This window comes from Orbicella faveolata, unplaced genomic scaffold (genome assembly GCF_042242905.1).
Source record: "Orbicella faveolata isolate gen_17 unplaced genomic scaffold, um_ofav_v1 contig_4, whole genome shotgun sequence".
Lineage (NCBI taxonomy): Eukaryota > Metazoa > Cnidaria > Anthozoa > Scleractinia > Merulinidae > Orbicella > Orbicella faveolata.
In genome coordinates, this window is record NW_028301569.1 from 7677259 (window position 1) to 7692153 (window position 14895).

Here is a 14895-nt window from a genome sequence, read left to right on the forward strand (position 1 = left end):
AAACATCTCCAGTGGAGTTTCCTACGACATGTCCAAACGTAATACTAATTTTACACTATGCAACAATTTCGTTTATTTCGCCTTTCGTTCGTCATCAGTGCAGCTCTCGCAGCCGTTGTGAACACATCTCTAACTCCCTCTTTTGTTTTAGCAGAACATTCCAGGTAAGTATAGGCCTTGATTCTTTCACACATTAAAGATCCATCTCCGCTTTTAACAAGCTCTTGTTTCATCTTTGATAACTCTGTCTTTGTGTTTTCGTCATTTCTAAGATCTTTCTTGTTACCAACCAAAATGATTGGTATATCTGGGCAGAAATGCCTGACTTCGGGAGCCCATTTTTTAAGGACGTTAGCTAAACTGTCAGGACTATCAATGGAGAAGCACATCAGAATAACATCAGTGAACTGATAGGACACAGGTCGTAGCCTGTCATATTGTTCATCTCCTATAGTATCCCAGAATGCTAGCTCTACTGTCTTGTCATCAACTTTGATAGCACCAACATAACCCCCATCAAAGACTCTTGGCACATACTCCACAGGGAATCGATCTGTGACGAACATGTAGTAAAGGCAGGTTTTTCCACAGGAACTATCACCTACAATGACCATCTTTTTCCTAATGGGTCCATTGGCTGCCATGTTGAATCCTCCTTCTCTGAAACAAGGTAAAGCGTTTTATATGATATGATATGCCCTAGAGTTTGGATAAAAACATATGATGTTTGATTTTCATATCTGCGCGCATGAATGCAGGGACCCTCGCATCAAATGAGGCAACGACGACTCGTACGTAAAACAGACATTTTGAGTTGTAAATACGCGGTCAGCTGCGAGTGGAACCGAAAAACAGTACAACTTCTGGCAAGCCGGAAGACTTCGGAAATTTTCGGGTCAATCGATTGGGTGCCGAGAATAATGAAGAACACCTAAAGCTTTAATTCAGAAGATTTCTCGGTTCCAGACCTCGCACAGACTAACCCGTTATTTAAAATTCAAAATGGCCGACACAAAACAGCATCAAAATCGAAAATGACGCAGTCTGCGACGAGTCACGTATGAGACAGTGCATTTTATCTAGTTTTTGAAAGAATCATATTTAATATAAAAAAAAACTCTGAAATTTATGGAATTAATGAACAGTGATTTTCGCCAGGGGAGTCTTACTCCATTCACTAAGCGTCACGCGATCTAAGCCGTTTTCAACAAATCGCGTGGTTTGAATCAACAAGACTGATTTGCAATGTACGGTGAATTTCGCTGGGGAAATGGTTAAACAAGGCTCCCCTGCCCCCTGAGGCGTTAATAATCTGTCTACGGTAAACGTACACCAGGACTCAAGTTGAAATTCTCCGCCGGGTCTCCGACATTTCGCAGCCCTTGCTTGTGTCCGTAGAAAAATCATTGCATTTGAAGGAGAGCAATTTCAACCTACCTTTCCACAACCATAGAGCCTTCCCTCGCAGACTCTGTGAACGAAAATCGAAGAACACAGAAAATGACGAACAGCTTGCCAGCAACCTTCCCGAACTTCACTCTCAGAGAGACCAGAGAAGTTTCTCAGGTTCTGACAAGTCTCGACTTACCGTATAGCTCGTCACGCAATCTTTGACCTCATCCTGAGAGACTGTCGAATGTCAAAAAAACGTAGTTCGTTTGTCGCGAGTATTTGGACCAAGGAATTGAAAATCCTGTTTTATTCTGGACTAGCCATAACTATAAACCCCAGGTATACATGTTTATAAAATAGCAGAAATACTACGCGCGGTCTCATTGGTCGATAGGCGTGTTTAGATGATGATATTATATGTGAACACGACTGTGACGTTTTAAATCTTGGGTTTGCATAACTGAACACTCTTCCTGTTTAGATGAGGTTCAGAGTAAACATTGAAATAGTGCTCTATTGCTCAAATATAAATTGAAATGAATTTGGTACAAACTGCTGCCTCCCCATCGATCCCATATTGTTCTAATGTTCAATCCTCTGATTGGTCATGAAACAATAGAGTGGAATCCCGATTTTTCGAACCTCCAAGGGAAACGAAAATTATTGTGGTTCGAAAAATTGGACAGTTCGAGAAATCCGGGGTAAATTTACAGATGATACTGAGGAGGGGAAGCGACGTTTGGTCCAGGGGGGGGGGTACTCCCTTATATGGGCTATAAAGGTATGTGCGGCCACAAAGGGTGTGGTTTTTCAGCCGTTTTGGTCATAAATAGGGTATCGATTTTGGCCATTTTGGTCATAAATAGAGTATGGTTTTTGCACTCTGGTCTTGAATTGGGTATGTTTCTTACAAGAAGCTACTTTTTCATAATTATCAATAACACCGTCAAGAAAAGTCCTTCATAACTTATGTTTAGGTCAACTGTGTCAGCCGCAACGGACATAAATAGGCTATCGAACTTTTGGTCAGGTCACACCCCCACCCAACTTTTCTGGAAGTACACTCCCTCCCCCCCCCCCCCCCCCACCCCTCCCCACCTCCGGGCTTTTGGTTCTACTTATTGGGGGGTTTGAAAAACTGAGGGATCGATAAATGGAAATTCCACTGTAGATTTTACACACTTACTTATGTGTTAGTTTGGATAATTAAGCTATATAAATAATTTAAATAACCTCAGCTCTGAAGAGTTTAGTAGATTTTCAAGGGCAAGTACTAAGTAAGAGTGGAAAATTCTTTTATTTCATCCCGATTTCAAAATATCTCTCGCTTAGTTTATTATCTATTTAATTTGTCGATATTAGCTAGTTTTAGTTAAGTCTGTCTACGTGTCTACTTATAAGGAAACTTTCCATTGGATAGAGGTCTTTTCTTAAAATCTAACGTGATGTCATCAAAATTTTGATGCATCCGAACCCAAAACGATTACAATTTTCCTTAAATGCTTTGAACGTATTTTTAAACAGCGCTGTTATTCAAAGCTCTTTGTAGATTTGTCACTCTCCATTTTATTCACGACTACGTGACATATGTAAACATGTGGCGTGACAAAAAAAAAAGATGCGGTTCGATTGCTGACGTTATTTCCTCTTGTCAACTTCCTCTTTCAAGGGAACGTGAGCAGAAATAATGCTTTCTTGCATTACTGAGCCCCAAGAAATGGGGATTCAAGAGTTCAAAGGCTCCATCTTTAAAAGTGTTTGAACTAAGCTATTAGCAGCCTGCGTAGAAGACTTTTCTTTCCATTTTCCAGGCGGAGACTCGAGCGAGCGAGCGAGCAAACGAGCTCACTTGGCCGGTGAGCAAAAACTGGGGAGAAGAGGGTGGGGGTGAGCAAAAATGGAGGAGATCTAGAAGGAAGAAGGAGTGGGGAGGAAAGGGATGATTCATTTTTTTACCCTCTCCCCACCCTCCCCCTGCTTCAAATTTTTCACAGTCACTCGCAGTTTCTTCCCTTCGCGCGCTTTTGGAATTGAACGTCTGCTACTCAAAGTAAGCTAGTAGCTGCAATGACTAGCAATATAATGGTGACTGGACTATCAAAATACGTTTGTCGCACAAAAAGACATGAACTAATTGGACATATACTACACACAAATAGCTTAAAGTTCTCCACCATGATTTTTAAAACACTTCTCTATAAAATTACGTCAATGCTCGACAAAAAAAGTTCTTGTGCGAGTCAAACATTTTACGATTGTTTTCTTAACTAACAACACAGCTCAACAAACGACAGTCTATCGAAGTCTCCACCGAGCTAGTTCAAATTTTACTAAGGTTTCCTAAATTAAGCACATTCAAATGTTACTTATTTTACAGAATACAGCATTTCCACCGCCGTTTAAAAAGTGGCTTTTCCTTCCAGTAGCTGTTTTCAGTAAGCGCAGCTCTCGCAGCCGTTTCAAATACATTTCTTACTCCTTCTCTTGTTTTAGCAGAACACTCCAGGTAAGCATAAGCCTTGATCCTTTCACAGATCAAAGATCCTTCCGCACTTTTAACAGGCTCTTTTTTCATCTTGGATAACTCTCTCTTTGTGTTTTCGTCATTTCTCAGATCTTTCTTGTTACCAACCAAAATTATTGGGACATTAGGGCAGAACTGCCTAACTTCAGGAGTCCATTTTTCAGGGATGTTTGCCAAGCTGTCAGGATTATCAATTGAGAAGCACATCAGAATAACATCCGTATGGGGATAGGAGAGAGGTCGCAGCCTGTCATAATCTTCTTGTCCTGCTGTATCCCATAACGCTAACTCAACGAACGTGCCATCCACTTCAATATCAGCCACATCAGTTTCAAAAACTGTAGGAATGTGATCTTCAGGAAACTGATCTTTAGAAAACGTTGTGAGAAGGCAGGTTTTTCCACAGGCACCATCACCTACAATGACCAGCTTTTTCCTTGGGGGAGCCATGCTGTGAATTTCAAACTGCAAATGAAGTAGAATAAATTAATGTCAATCCGCCATTAGTTTCCGGGGAACAATCAAATCTTTTTTTCCTAATGTGCTTCATTTATTTCTGTATGAATGAATATCAATTTTGATTCAAATTCTAGCCGAGATATGAAACAACCGGGATTTTCTGGGAAATAAATCAAATTGACACGGAACCAAAAAACGACATTTTATAACATGTTAACGAAACCGATGACTGATCGAGGCATTAAATTTGAGGCCGAAGTTCAGCCGACGACAAGCACAAGTCGCCGAGTATCGGCGAAGCATTCCGACCGTTTACTGACTGAAATAAATTTCTTATTTCCCTTTAAATTATTACATGTAAATGCGAGATTCCGCTAAGGCTCTTGAAAAACTGATTTCTTTTAAAAATGAAGCGCTGAAACATGTCTGAAAATGAATTAATTTGAACCTACCTTTAAAAACCAAGTAAACGTTCTTTCACAGACACCGTGGACGAAAGTCGACGAATTCAGAAAATAATGACGAACAGTTTGCCAGCCACATTCAATTTATCTTGTACAGAGAAATTCCGTATTTCAAGGTGCTGACCTCACTTAGGGGAAACCCCCCATGTGATTATTTCATCCTCTGATTTGATTGGTCAAAACACAATTGATTTTACGCATCATAGAATTTTCCCGTTCTATTCTATACCAACAATATATAAACCCTCCGTATATTATGAAATCGATTTTTTCCGCCCACCGAAAACTACGCAAAGGTTTAAAATCTCTTGCTGTTTCCGCTTGTTTCATTTGCATTGACGTTTCCGAGATACGTTTTGCTGAGGGCCCATTTTGCATATCTACTTATAACGAAGCTTTTCATTGGACACACGTGTGTTTTAAAAATAGACACAGTTATATAAACCTGTCGGAACAGTGTGCTTAGACTGTATATTCCACTAGTCGACCTTTGATCAGAACAAGTCTGTGTGCTTCTAAATCTCTCGATCAAGTCGCTGTATACCTACCCGAAACAAATGAGTTTTCCTATGAATTGTTGTTGTTTAAAATTTGATACAATGTACCAGTTTCATGTAAAAAATGCCTATATTCTATTGTGTGACAAGTAACGTGACAAATGGTTGTTTAAATTATATTTCTTTTTGACCAATCAGAGGAAAAGTAGGTCCATGAAAAAAGATTGTCCAACTACAGGAAATATATCGTTTTACTGAGTGTTTGCGATTTTACAGTCTTTCTTATCGGATTTCGTGCGGCGATTGTTGTAAAGAGTTTGAAACAGTTTGTGGAAAGGTAAGTTAGAAAATGGCATTTTTTTATGGAAAGCTTAAGAAATTTAAGATTCCGTGATAATAGATTTTTATTGACCGTGATTAATTGTAAATTTGAACAAATATCGGTTGCTTTCAGCTTATTGATTCCTGCGAGATAAAAATCTCATCAACTGGCTGAAATATCAGGTATCTTTTGGATTAAGTTAATGTACCGTAGTAATCGTTTGTCTGGTCTTTGTAATTAGAAAAAGCTGGTCATTGTAGGCGGTAATGCCTACGGAAAAGTCTGCCTTCTCATGGTCTTCGCCAGTTGGGAATTTTCCAAGGTTTACGTGCCCACGGATTTTTGACAACCATGTGTCTTCAATCCAAGTTATGGTAAGACCGTTGAGTTGGCCTTATGGGATTCAAGAGAACAAGAAGAATCTGATTATTTACGACCAAGCTAATATCCCGAGATTGATGTTATTCTGATGTGCTTCTCCATTGATCGTCCCAACAGTTTAGCGAACATTGCTCAGTAAAAGATGGGTGTTCCTGAAGTCAGACAATTCTGCCCAAATGCGCCAGTCATTTTGGTTGGTAACAAGAAAGATCTGAAAAATGACGAAACCACAAAGACGAAGTTATCCAAGCTGAAACAGGGGCCTGCTAAAAGCGAAGAAGGATCTTTAATATGTGATAGAAAAAGCAGGAATAAAGGCCTTTGCTTATCTCGAATGTTCTGCTAAAACAAGAGAATGTGTTTGAAACAGCTGTGAAAGCTGCACTTGAGAACAAAAAAAACGAGATAAAATTAAAGAAAATGCTGTATATTGTAAAATACTCGACTGTAATAACGTTTGAACCCATCTAAAACGTGAGGTTAAAAGAAAAGAAACTGTCCATTTTCCTGTTGCCCGGTAGCTTTAGTTTCCGGATGCGTGACAAAAACATTGCGGCCGTGGTTCTTAGCTGACACATTTCTGGTCGACTTCCTCTTCAAAAATGTCGAATTATCATAACTAAGGAAGAATGCGATATCAATTTAGATCTGTGAAATCGGACTCTATTGCTTTTAACGATGATTTCTCTCGGTTGATGTGAATTTTTACACCTGTACAGACGTGTATGGTTGTGTCACGAATCTTGATGAGATGTCACGCAACCGATTTATTTTCCCATTCTTTCTCTATCAAGCTCTCAGTCAATCAGTTGTCATCACCCTTTACCTTGTTGATCAGAGCTAGCAGTCGGATTTTGTACTCATTGTTTGAAAACAAAAGTTTAAAAACCCTTTGAGTGAGCCAGAATCTACCAGAGAATCGGAAACAAAGGTTAGGAGGCAGCTCCTATTTTTAGAACACACGTGTCGAGGAAGGTCAGCGGGCATTAATAACCCTACCCCCCTGACTAGTATAAATTGAAAGGGTTGTTCTGCTCAGAGACTGTGTTTGTGTCGTACGAAGCGAGGGATTGTTACTTAGATTCGCGAAAGGTAGGTGATAAAATAGCAGTTATACGTATAGAAAAGCTGTGGAATCGAAGATCCTGTTTTAATTCGAATGTTTGAGGCGTTGACAAACTTAAATAGTAGTTTAATTGGGATCTGAAAAACTGGGAGTAAGCGACCATTTAATATTGACTTTGCAGGCATGTGAGAACACATCATCTTCAGTCGTCTTGTTATTTCACAATCCATTCTGAAACTAAAAATTTTCATCTCAGGGTTGTCTTAGCCTATTCCTTTAGTTGCAGCTTATTCTTTTAGCAATGCGTTTGAAAGAAGCTACGTGTCATCAATTCAATTCTGTTCGATTCAGTTGAGAGTCGATAAATTTCGATTTCATGCTAATATCGAGCGATAGCCGAAGTTGATAAAAATCAAACAGTAACGTTTTGAGATTGTCCGAAACCACCTCTCGATTTTGATCGATTTCAGTTTAACGTAATGTTCGATCAGTATCGATTTTTGATGAAACGTAAAGCTACAGTTTTCATGCATGTAAGCTTGTGTGAACAGCTTGTAGACCACATCGATGGACAGTTGCCAATCATTGAAAGAAATCAGCTAGTTATGAGTGATTTTGATTGATTTGTAACATCTTGTGAATTGGTTTTGACGTAGGACTTTTTTCAAAACATTTTTGTAGTTAGGGGCAAGATTATTTCAAACATTTACCTGAGTACCTTTAAAGATATTTCCAAAGCTGATCTGTTTTAAAGCTCAGGTCAAACGGCACATGATAGTCGATGAATGATAGTTGGTGAATGATGGTGGATGATTGTTGTAGTGTGCACTTTGACCACCGACTATCATGCACTTTGAGCTTACTGAAATTGTTCATGATAGTCGATGATAGTTTTTTTTCTTTAATTCTGACTATGTGTATAGATAGTGCATGATAGTGTTTTGGTCAATTTTTTCTCAAATGTCTCACAGTTCATCTGTAACATTTTCTTGTACTGTCCAGCAATTTTCTCCATGATGGGCTGGCAGGGGGGGGGGGGGGGTTTGAAAACAGGGGTCCAAAAACCTCTAACCTGCGACCATACCCTCCCTCCCTTATATTCAGATGTGTGAGTTTTTTTTTCCCTTCTCCCTTTTCCCTCCTTCTTTCCAAAAAAAAAAAAAAAAACGCCTGATCGCAGGTTAAAAAACCTCAAAACTGCATAGCAAAATGTAAAAAAAATACTACCTCAAAATTTACCAATATACTGAAACCATTGCTACAAATGAGCTAGATGCCGTCATTAACACTTCAGGTTCGCCATTCCATTAGAAATACAACCTTATTTATTTTGATAAAAAGTGTATGCTAATGCTAATCAGTGTTTGACCATCATATTCATAATTAAATTTCTGTAATATCATACCATAAATCCTGGAATTAGCACCCGGGGTGCTTATTTCAAACTTAGGAGAAGATGGAAGCACTCGTTCGAGGGGGGCGCTTATTTAATTTTTCCCATATGGTGGCCTGACATGATCATTTTTTTAACACATCATCTGCACATAAACAACAACATAATCTGTTTATCGACATAAAAAGCTGATCCTAAAGTTTAAATTGCGGCACCGTTAGTACCTAAGGAGTTCAACGTGTTCACTTAACGTGTTCACAAACTGAAACAATGTACAAACCTAATACTATACGACGAAAACTAAACATCCTTTGTTGTCTCAGTACTTGTTCACAAAATGGGGGGAGGGGAGGGGGTGCTTATTTGAGGGGGGCGCTTATTTTAAATTTTGGCTGATAGGAGGGGCGCTTATTCGAAGGGGGCGCTAATTCAAGGTTTTACAGTAACTGTCCTTAATATCATGCACTGTGATGAGTATCAACAACTGCCATGACTTCATAAAAGACCAATATTTGAAACGTTTTTCCTGGGACTGTCTTTGTTGGGCTGCCATGGAACTAACAGCACTCATGCGTGTAAGAGTACTGCTGACTTAACTAATGAAAAAACCTTGACATTTACATGTAACATATGTTATTTCTCGAAAACGAAGCGCAAATCAACAAAAACAACTATGCAACAATGCTTTTCATGTCAAAACAAGTCAGTCTGCCAAAAATTAGCTCGATCCTGCAAAAAATAAAAATCAGCCCAAAATGCTATATACGCCCTTTTTACATGAAAGCCTTCAATTGTAATGGCCCAATTGCTATTTTGAGCCTTTTTCACTATTTCTGAAAATGTTTTTTGAGGCTGATAACAATCCTAAAGGTATTCAAAGTAAATACGAAAGTAATTTTATGGTTAGCTCGAAATTAGAAGCAAAAATTTGAGGTAAACAAATTTACATGATTTCTTCACATGTGCTTCACAAAATGGATGCATGTTGTTCAAATGGAACTAAATTTACTTTGGCTCGTTGTTTTTATATTTAGAAGCTCAGTTAATTACTGAATTATTTGTTTTGAATCGTTTTTTGGAGGGTAAAGCTTGGAAAGTTTGGGAAAAAGCTTTGTTTTGTTGAGACAATAGATTTTTAATAAGTACGCACAAGGAAATCTGAGTTAATAATCTACTTACAGTCACCATGGTAATGGAAATGCGATTCCTCTGTTTACATGTTTAAAACAAAATCCTCCTAAATTCCAGTTTTGATGGTTTTCTGATCTGTTTCTAGGACGTGCTTGCTGATAGATTAAGGAAAATGGTTTCTCTCAGCGTCAAATTTGACCAGGAGAGTGGAAATACAGTTTTTTTTTTTTGCGTCTCCAACATTTTGGAAAAACTATAGTTAAACAAGACAGGTTTTTCGCTGGCAACATCAGCAAACATAGGCACGCAAGGCGTGCAAGAGTTATTTTTTTGTGTGTAGTGTCGGAGATAGGAGCATTCATAAAGCTGTTTACAGTGATGATTTGGTTCATTTGACAAGTTTTTTGGGTTGCGATGTACAGCAAGAAAGAAACTGGGAATTTATGATGTACACACGATGTTACATGGTAAGATAGCTAAATAGTAAGCCATAAAATGTTTGACTGAACAAACTACAGTAATCTGACACATCTCCAGATTAATGTAGATACCATCTTATTTTCTAACAGGCAATTTGATTGGTTCTTTGATACAACCCGCACTGTGATTGGTGTGACATGCACACATGCATAACTCCCTCACTCACCAATCACATAGCCCTTCCAACCCCCAAGAGGAATTTTTGCTCAAAAATACTCAAGTTAATTAAGAGACCTTTTCGCATTTTATACAAGTTGTAAGTTTACCCTTTTTACACAACACAACACAACACAACTTCACAGATAATAGAAAGAAAGAGAAAAAACCTCTCTGACACATTGAAAGTCTGATTTAATTAAATTGCGCTTTAACTTGGTGCCATGCAGTCTTCAAAGAACATTTGAGCAGTTTTCATACTTTTTACCTTTAAAAATATCGGACTGAAATGAATGTCATCAAATAAAACTATTAAACTGCTACTGCAGAGACGTAAAAACCGTCCAGAAATGAAAGCTTCTTTTTTGTTTAATATCCTGGAAACAATAGCCCATAACTTGTCAGCTCTAATTGAATTTACTCCCATATAAAAAACAAAAGTGTTAAGTTACCATTTGTAACTAAAGATACCCGTAGGAAACATCTCATGGGAAAGAGTGGTGACGATTCGTCAGCTCTAATTGAATTTACTCCCTTGTGAAAAATGACTGTCAAATTACACTTTGTAGCTAAAAAATGAAAATATCTTCAGTTGTTATATTTGCATGCAACAAGAGCAAAACAATCGTTACCTGCTCTTACTATTGTAAACGTTAGAACTGTTTCAAATCTAAATAGTCTCGTCCCCTCTAAAATATGTCCTAAGAACTAGAAGCGACGATTCGTGACCTCTAATTGAATTTACTCCATGTGAAAAACAAAAGTATCAAGTTACCTTTGTTACTAAAAATGAAAATATCTCGTTTTATGTGCATACTACTAACTCACGAACTGTTTCAAACCTCAAGGCCCATCTCGTTCATAACTAAAATCCTCAGCCTAACCCACAGGAAATGTCGAAGTAAACCCAATATATCAATACTTCCTCCTCTTTTATAGGAGAATAAATATGGCCGTTCTGAACTGTATCGGGATCAAATCTTCTCACATACCATTTACCTTTACAACAAGAAATTTGATTGGCTGTTTATAGTAGATCCAATCTGATTGGTGTGGCATACATACATCTCTCACTCATCCATTGACCCATCTATAACATACCCGACGTGCCAACTAAGAGGTATTTTTTTTTTACAAAAAAATAACGCAAAAATCGGATATAATTTTTTTGCAAGAAACTTGTGCCTCGCTAGATACTGTTGGAAGATGGGAGACAGAATGGGGAGGCAAAATCGTATCTAGCCATGTGTCGTCTCATAGCAGAGGAGTTATGATTCTTTTAAAACCATGGCTTGACGTAAACATTGAAAAAATTGCCTCAGATGATCACGGGAGATATATTTTAGCAAAAGCCACTTTTTAAGCTGAAATTTAAAACATTTTCAGATATTTTTGTTTTCTTTGATCAAGCACTACGGTTACATGTAATAGAAATCTTCAAAGGTTTAAATATTTTGAGTTATCTGTATTTCCCTGTGGTTTGAAAGTGGTGATGCTTTTGACTCAATAATCTCGGTTTGGATCCAAATGAGCCGTTTAACTTGACCAGTTAACCTTAAAACAAAAGCGAAGAGTTTAAATTACTTTCCTCTAACAGTCACTGTCCCAGAAATGCCTAGAGAATTCCTTTTCACAAGGCGAAATCGGCTCAATGAAAAATAGGACACACTTATCACCTTTGACTGCGTGACCCAAAACGACTGACCGCGGCAAAATATTGAGGCCTAGGATAGTAGGAACTAGGCAAGAATTTACTTAGCCTAAATTGCCAATAACTACCTCAAAATACAAGAACCTATCTTTTTACAGCATTGTTTGTCATCCTTTGTACTGTTATAATAGTTACCTCTTCCTTTTGTGCTGTTATTATTGCTTTATTTTTGGAAATTGTAGCTCTTTCTTGTAAAGCAAAAAAACAGACAAATATTCAAATACTTCAATCCCCTTCAGTTGCAGTCACAGTAAGGATTCAATATGGCAGCAATCAGGAAAAAGCTAGTCATTGTAGGTGACGGCGCCTGTGGAAAAACTTGCCTTCTTATCGTGTTCTCCAAAGATGAGTTTCCTGAAGTTTATGTGCCCACAGTTTTTGAGAATTACGTGGCCGACATTGAAGTCGATGACAAGACGGTAGAGCTAGCATTGTGGGATACAGCAGGACAAGAAGATTATGACAGGCTACGACCTCTCTCCTATCCTGACACTGATGTTATTTTGATGTGCTTCTCCATTGATAGTCCTGACAGTTTGGAGAACATTTTTGAAAAATGGACTCCTGAAGTCAGGCATTTCTGCCCTAGTGTACCAATCATTTTGGTTGGTAACAAGAAAGATCTGAGAAATGATGAAAATGTAAAGAGAGAGTTAGCAAAGATGAAACAAGAGCCTGTTAAATATGAGGAGGGAACTTTAATGTGTGAAAAGATCGATGGCGATGCTTATTTGGAATGCTCTGCTAAAACGAAAGATGGAGTAATAACTGTTTTCAGGACAGCTACAAGAGCAGCACTTGACGCTAAGAAAAAGAAGAAGAAGGGCAAGTGTACATTGTTGTAAAATATACACTGTATGGAAAAACAATAACTTGGTTGTGAAACTTACAAAAACTGATTGATCTCCACATACTGAGGTGACAGGATTTGTTTTTGAAACCCAAAGGAGAATTCTGTTGTAAATTGTTGGCCATCCTTTCCTTTATCACCAAATAAATACAGTCTTTTGGATTTGAATTTTCAACTGCTGTTAAGGGTGTTTAACAAAACACTGACCCCTTGCAAGTTCACTGATCCCCTATTGACCCTCCCCCCCCCTCCCCCCCCCACTGACCCTCTATAAAATCAACGACAAAAAGATGATTTAAAACAGCCCAAAACTATCAATGGTACTGCTTCAAATTCACAAATAAACTCAGCTTACCTGAAATTTCCAAGATGGCAGATGAGTTGCAGACTTCTGACTCTCTTCTGCTTTGAATCTAAGTGCAGGTTTTGTTTCCGGAAAAGCGAACAAGCAATTACATTGGAATATCATCAAGTGTGGTATTCATACCCATCAGAAAATTAAGCAATGAAAGTAACAAAGAAATGCTGACAGTATCAACACGCTCTGATTGACCACAGACAACATGAACATGCAATACACGATACATTGTTTTTATAGGGGGTCAGTGTTTTGTCGAAACCCTGGTTAGAGAAACCTAGCCTCACTTATTCATCAAATTTTCATCCCTCCTCTTAAAATAGCATAGCTGACACTCCCAAAATGTTACAATACAATGTTATTTTTGAGTTTATGTACTATATTATCAGCAGATTTATTTGACAGCTCACAGTCACATATTTTGTTGTCATGTTTATTTTTTGAACTGATTAAAAGCCTTTTGAAATTTATCATTTCCAGTCCTTTTTAAAATAAATTTAGTGAACAGTACTGAAATGAAATAAATAACTTTTTACTTAACCTAGGGTAGGTCTGAGAACATAAAAGGAGAAGAAAAGCTTATAATTATAGCAAGTAAAAAGTGCTTCCTCAAATATAGTGCTATCCTATGAAACAATCTATTCTAAAGCACAGTGTGCGAGAACAAAGTATACAAGAAAGAGTATTAACATGTATCTACCATGATAAAAATGTGGATGATATCTAAAATTATAATCCATAAAATATTTTAGTTCACTTGCAATTTGTCTAGATGCGTCTTACATATGACTAAACATGCCCCAGCTAGAACTGGGGAATGGTTAAGTCTGGATACGAGCCAAGTGGCCCATCAGGCTGGAGCTTATCCTGGTTTCTGTAGCATGAAGTAATTAGCAGTATTTTTACTTCCCCCTGGATGGGATGCCAGTCCATCACAGGGTTACCACTCAAAACTGCATGTGTGGTGAAAAATATTTAAAGAATAATAAACACAATAGCCTCCATTTGGCATGAAAATATGCTGGGATATTTGTCCTTGGACATAATCTGTTCCTCAAAGCTCACAGTTTTCCTTGAGCTATGCCTTTGGAAAATATCGCAAACTTGCTTCGCTAATTAGCTTGTCTGTTGCAGCTTCATGGCTTGTGTCACGGCACCTGTTCGCAGGCTATGTAGCAGGCTTCAAACATTTACCCTGTGGGAATTGAAGTGGCCAATCAGAGAGTGTATTTGCCTTAGCTGAACTGCATTGAATAGCCTGAAGAAATAGTGTTTATAAATACATAATTAATTTAGTAATTAATTAAACAAATGAATAAATAAATAAGTAAATAAACAAATAAATAAATAAGTAAATAAATAAATAGATCAGCTAGGATTCTCAATCAGTCTCTATCAAGTGCAACAGTAGGCTCAATTTACTAATACCATGCGACTGTCCTGGAGGAGGGGAGACCCCCATGTAAATAGGACAGGGGTGCTGACTGGAAATTTTGAAAAAAGAAACCCTCAGGAGAGGTACCAAGATCCTGTTTTGTGGACGTGGTTTGAAATGGTCTTTACCGCTAAGGGGTTCAAATTCCAAAAATAAGACATCATCTCCTGTCATATTTTTTCCACTAATACGCTAAAAGGCACCAGAAGTGCTCCCCCGTGGACCTTTTGAGACTGAACACCCAACGAGGTACCAAAATCGCGTTTTTTAACCCCT

At 38.1% G+C, this 14895-nt stretch overlaps 1 protein-coding gene and 3 pseudogenes across 4 annotated transcripts; 2 read left to right on the forward strand and 2 right to left on the reverse strand.

Moving 5' to 3' along the window:
- Positions 1-48: 48 nt before the first annotated feature.
- On the reverse strand, positions 49-1659 carry LOC110068585 (ras-like GTP-binding protein RHO). 2 transcript variants are annotated; one of them, XM_020775981.2, is made up of 2 exons: positions 1438-1659; positions 49-699 (listed from the first exon to the last, which is right to left on the reverse strand). In XM_020775981.2, the coding sequence occupies exon 2, from the start codon at positions 642-644 to the stop codon at positions 51-53; it is 594 nt and encodes a 197-aa protein (XP_020631640.2). In that variant the 5' UTR covers positions 645-699; positions 1438-1659; the 3' UTR covers positions 49-50. The 2 variants fall into 2 exon arrangements, with proteins under 2 accessions (XP_020631640.2, XP_020631639.2); XM_020775980.2 differs by having other exon boundaries at positions 49-660; positions 1438-1658.
- Positions 1660-2670: 1011 nt separating this feature from the next.
- LOC110068586 (ras-like GTP-binding protein RHO pseudogene) lies at positions 2671-5128 on the reverse strand (annotated as a pseudogene). The gene is made up of 2 exons (XR_016203146.1): positions 4828-5128; positions 2671-4381 (listed from the first exon to the last, which is right to left on the reverse strand). The product of XR_016203146.1 is annotated as a ras-like GTP-binding protein RHO pseudogene (transcript).
- A 310-nt stretch (positions 5129-5438) lies between these two features.
- On the forward strand, positions 5439-7006 carry LOC110068402 (ras-like GTP-binding protein RHO pseudogene; annotated as a pseudogene).
- A 52-nt stretch (positions 7007-7058) lies between these two features.
- On the forward strand, positions 7059-13654 carry LOC110068588 (ras-like GTP-binding protein RHO pseudogene; annotated as a pseudogene). Its single transcript, XR_016203034.1, has 2 exons — positions 7059-7131; positions 12216-13654. The product of XR_016203034.1 is annotated as a ras-like GTP-binding protein RHO pseudogene (transcript).
- The last annotated feature ends 1241 nt before the right edge of the window (positions 13655-14895 follow it).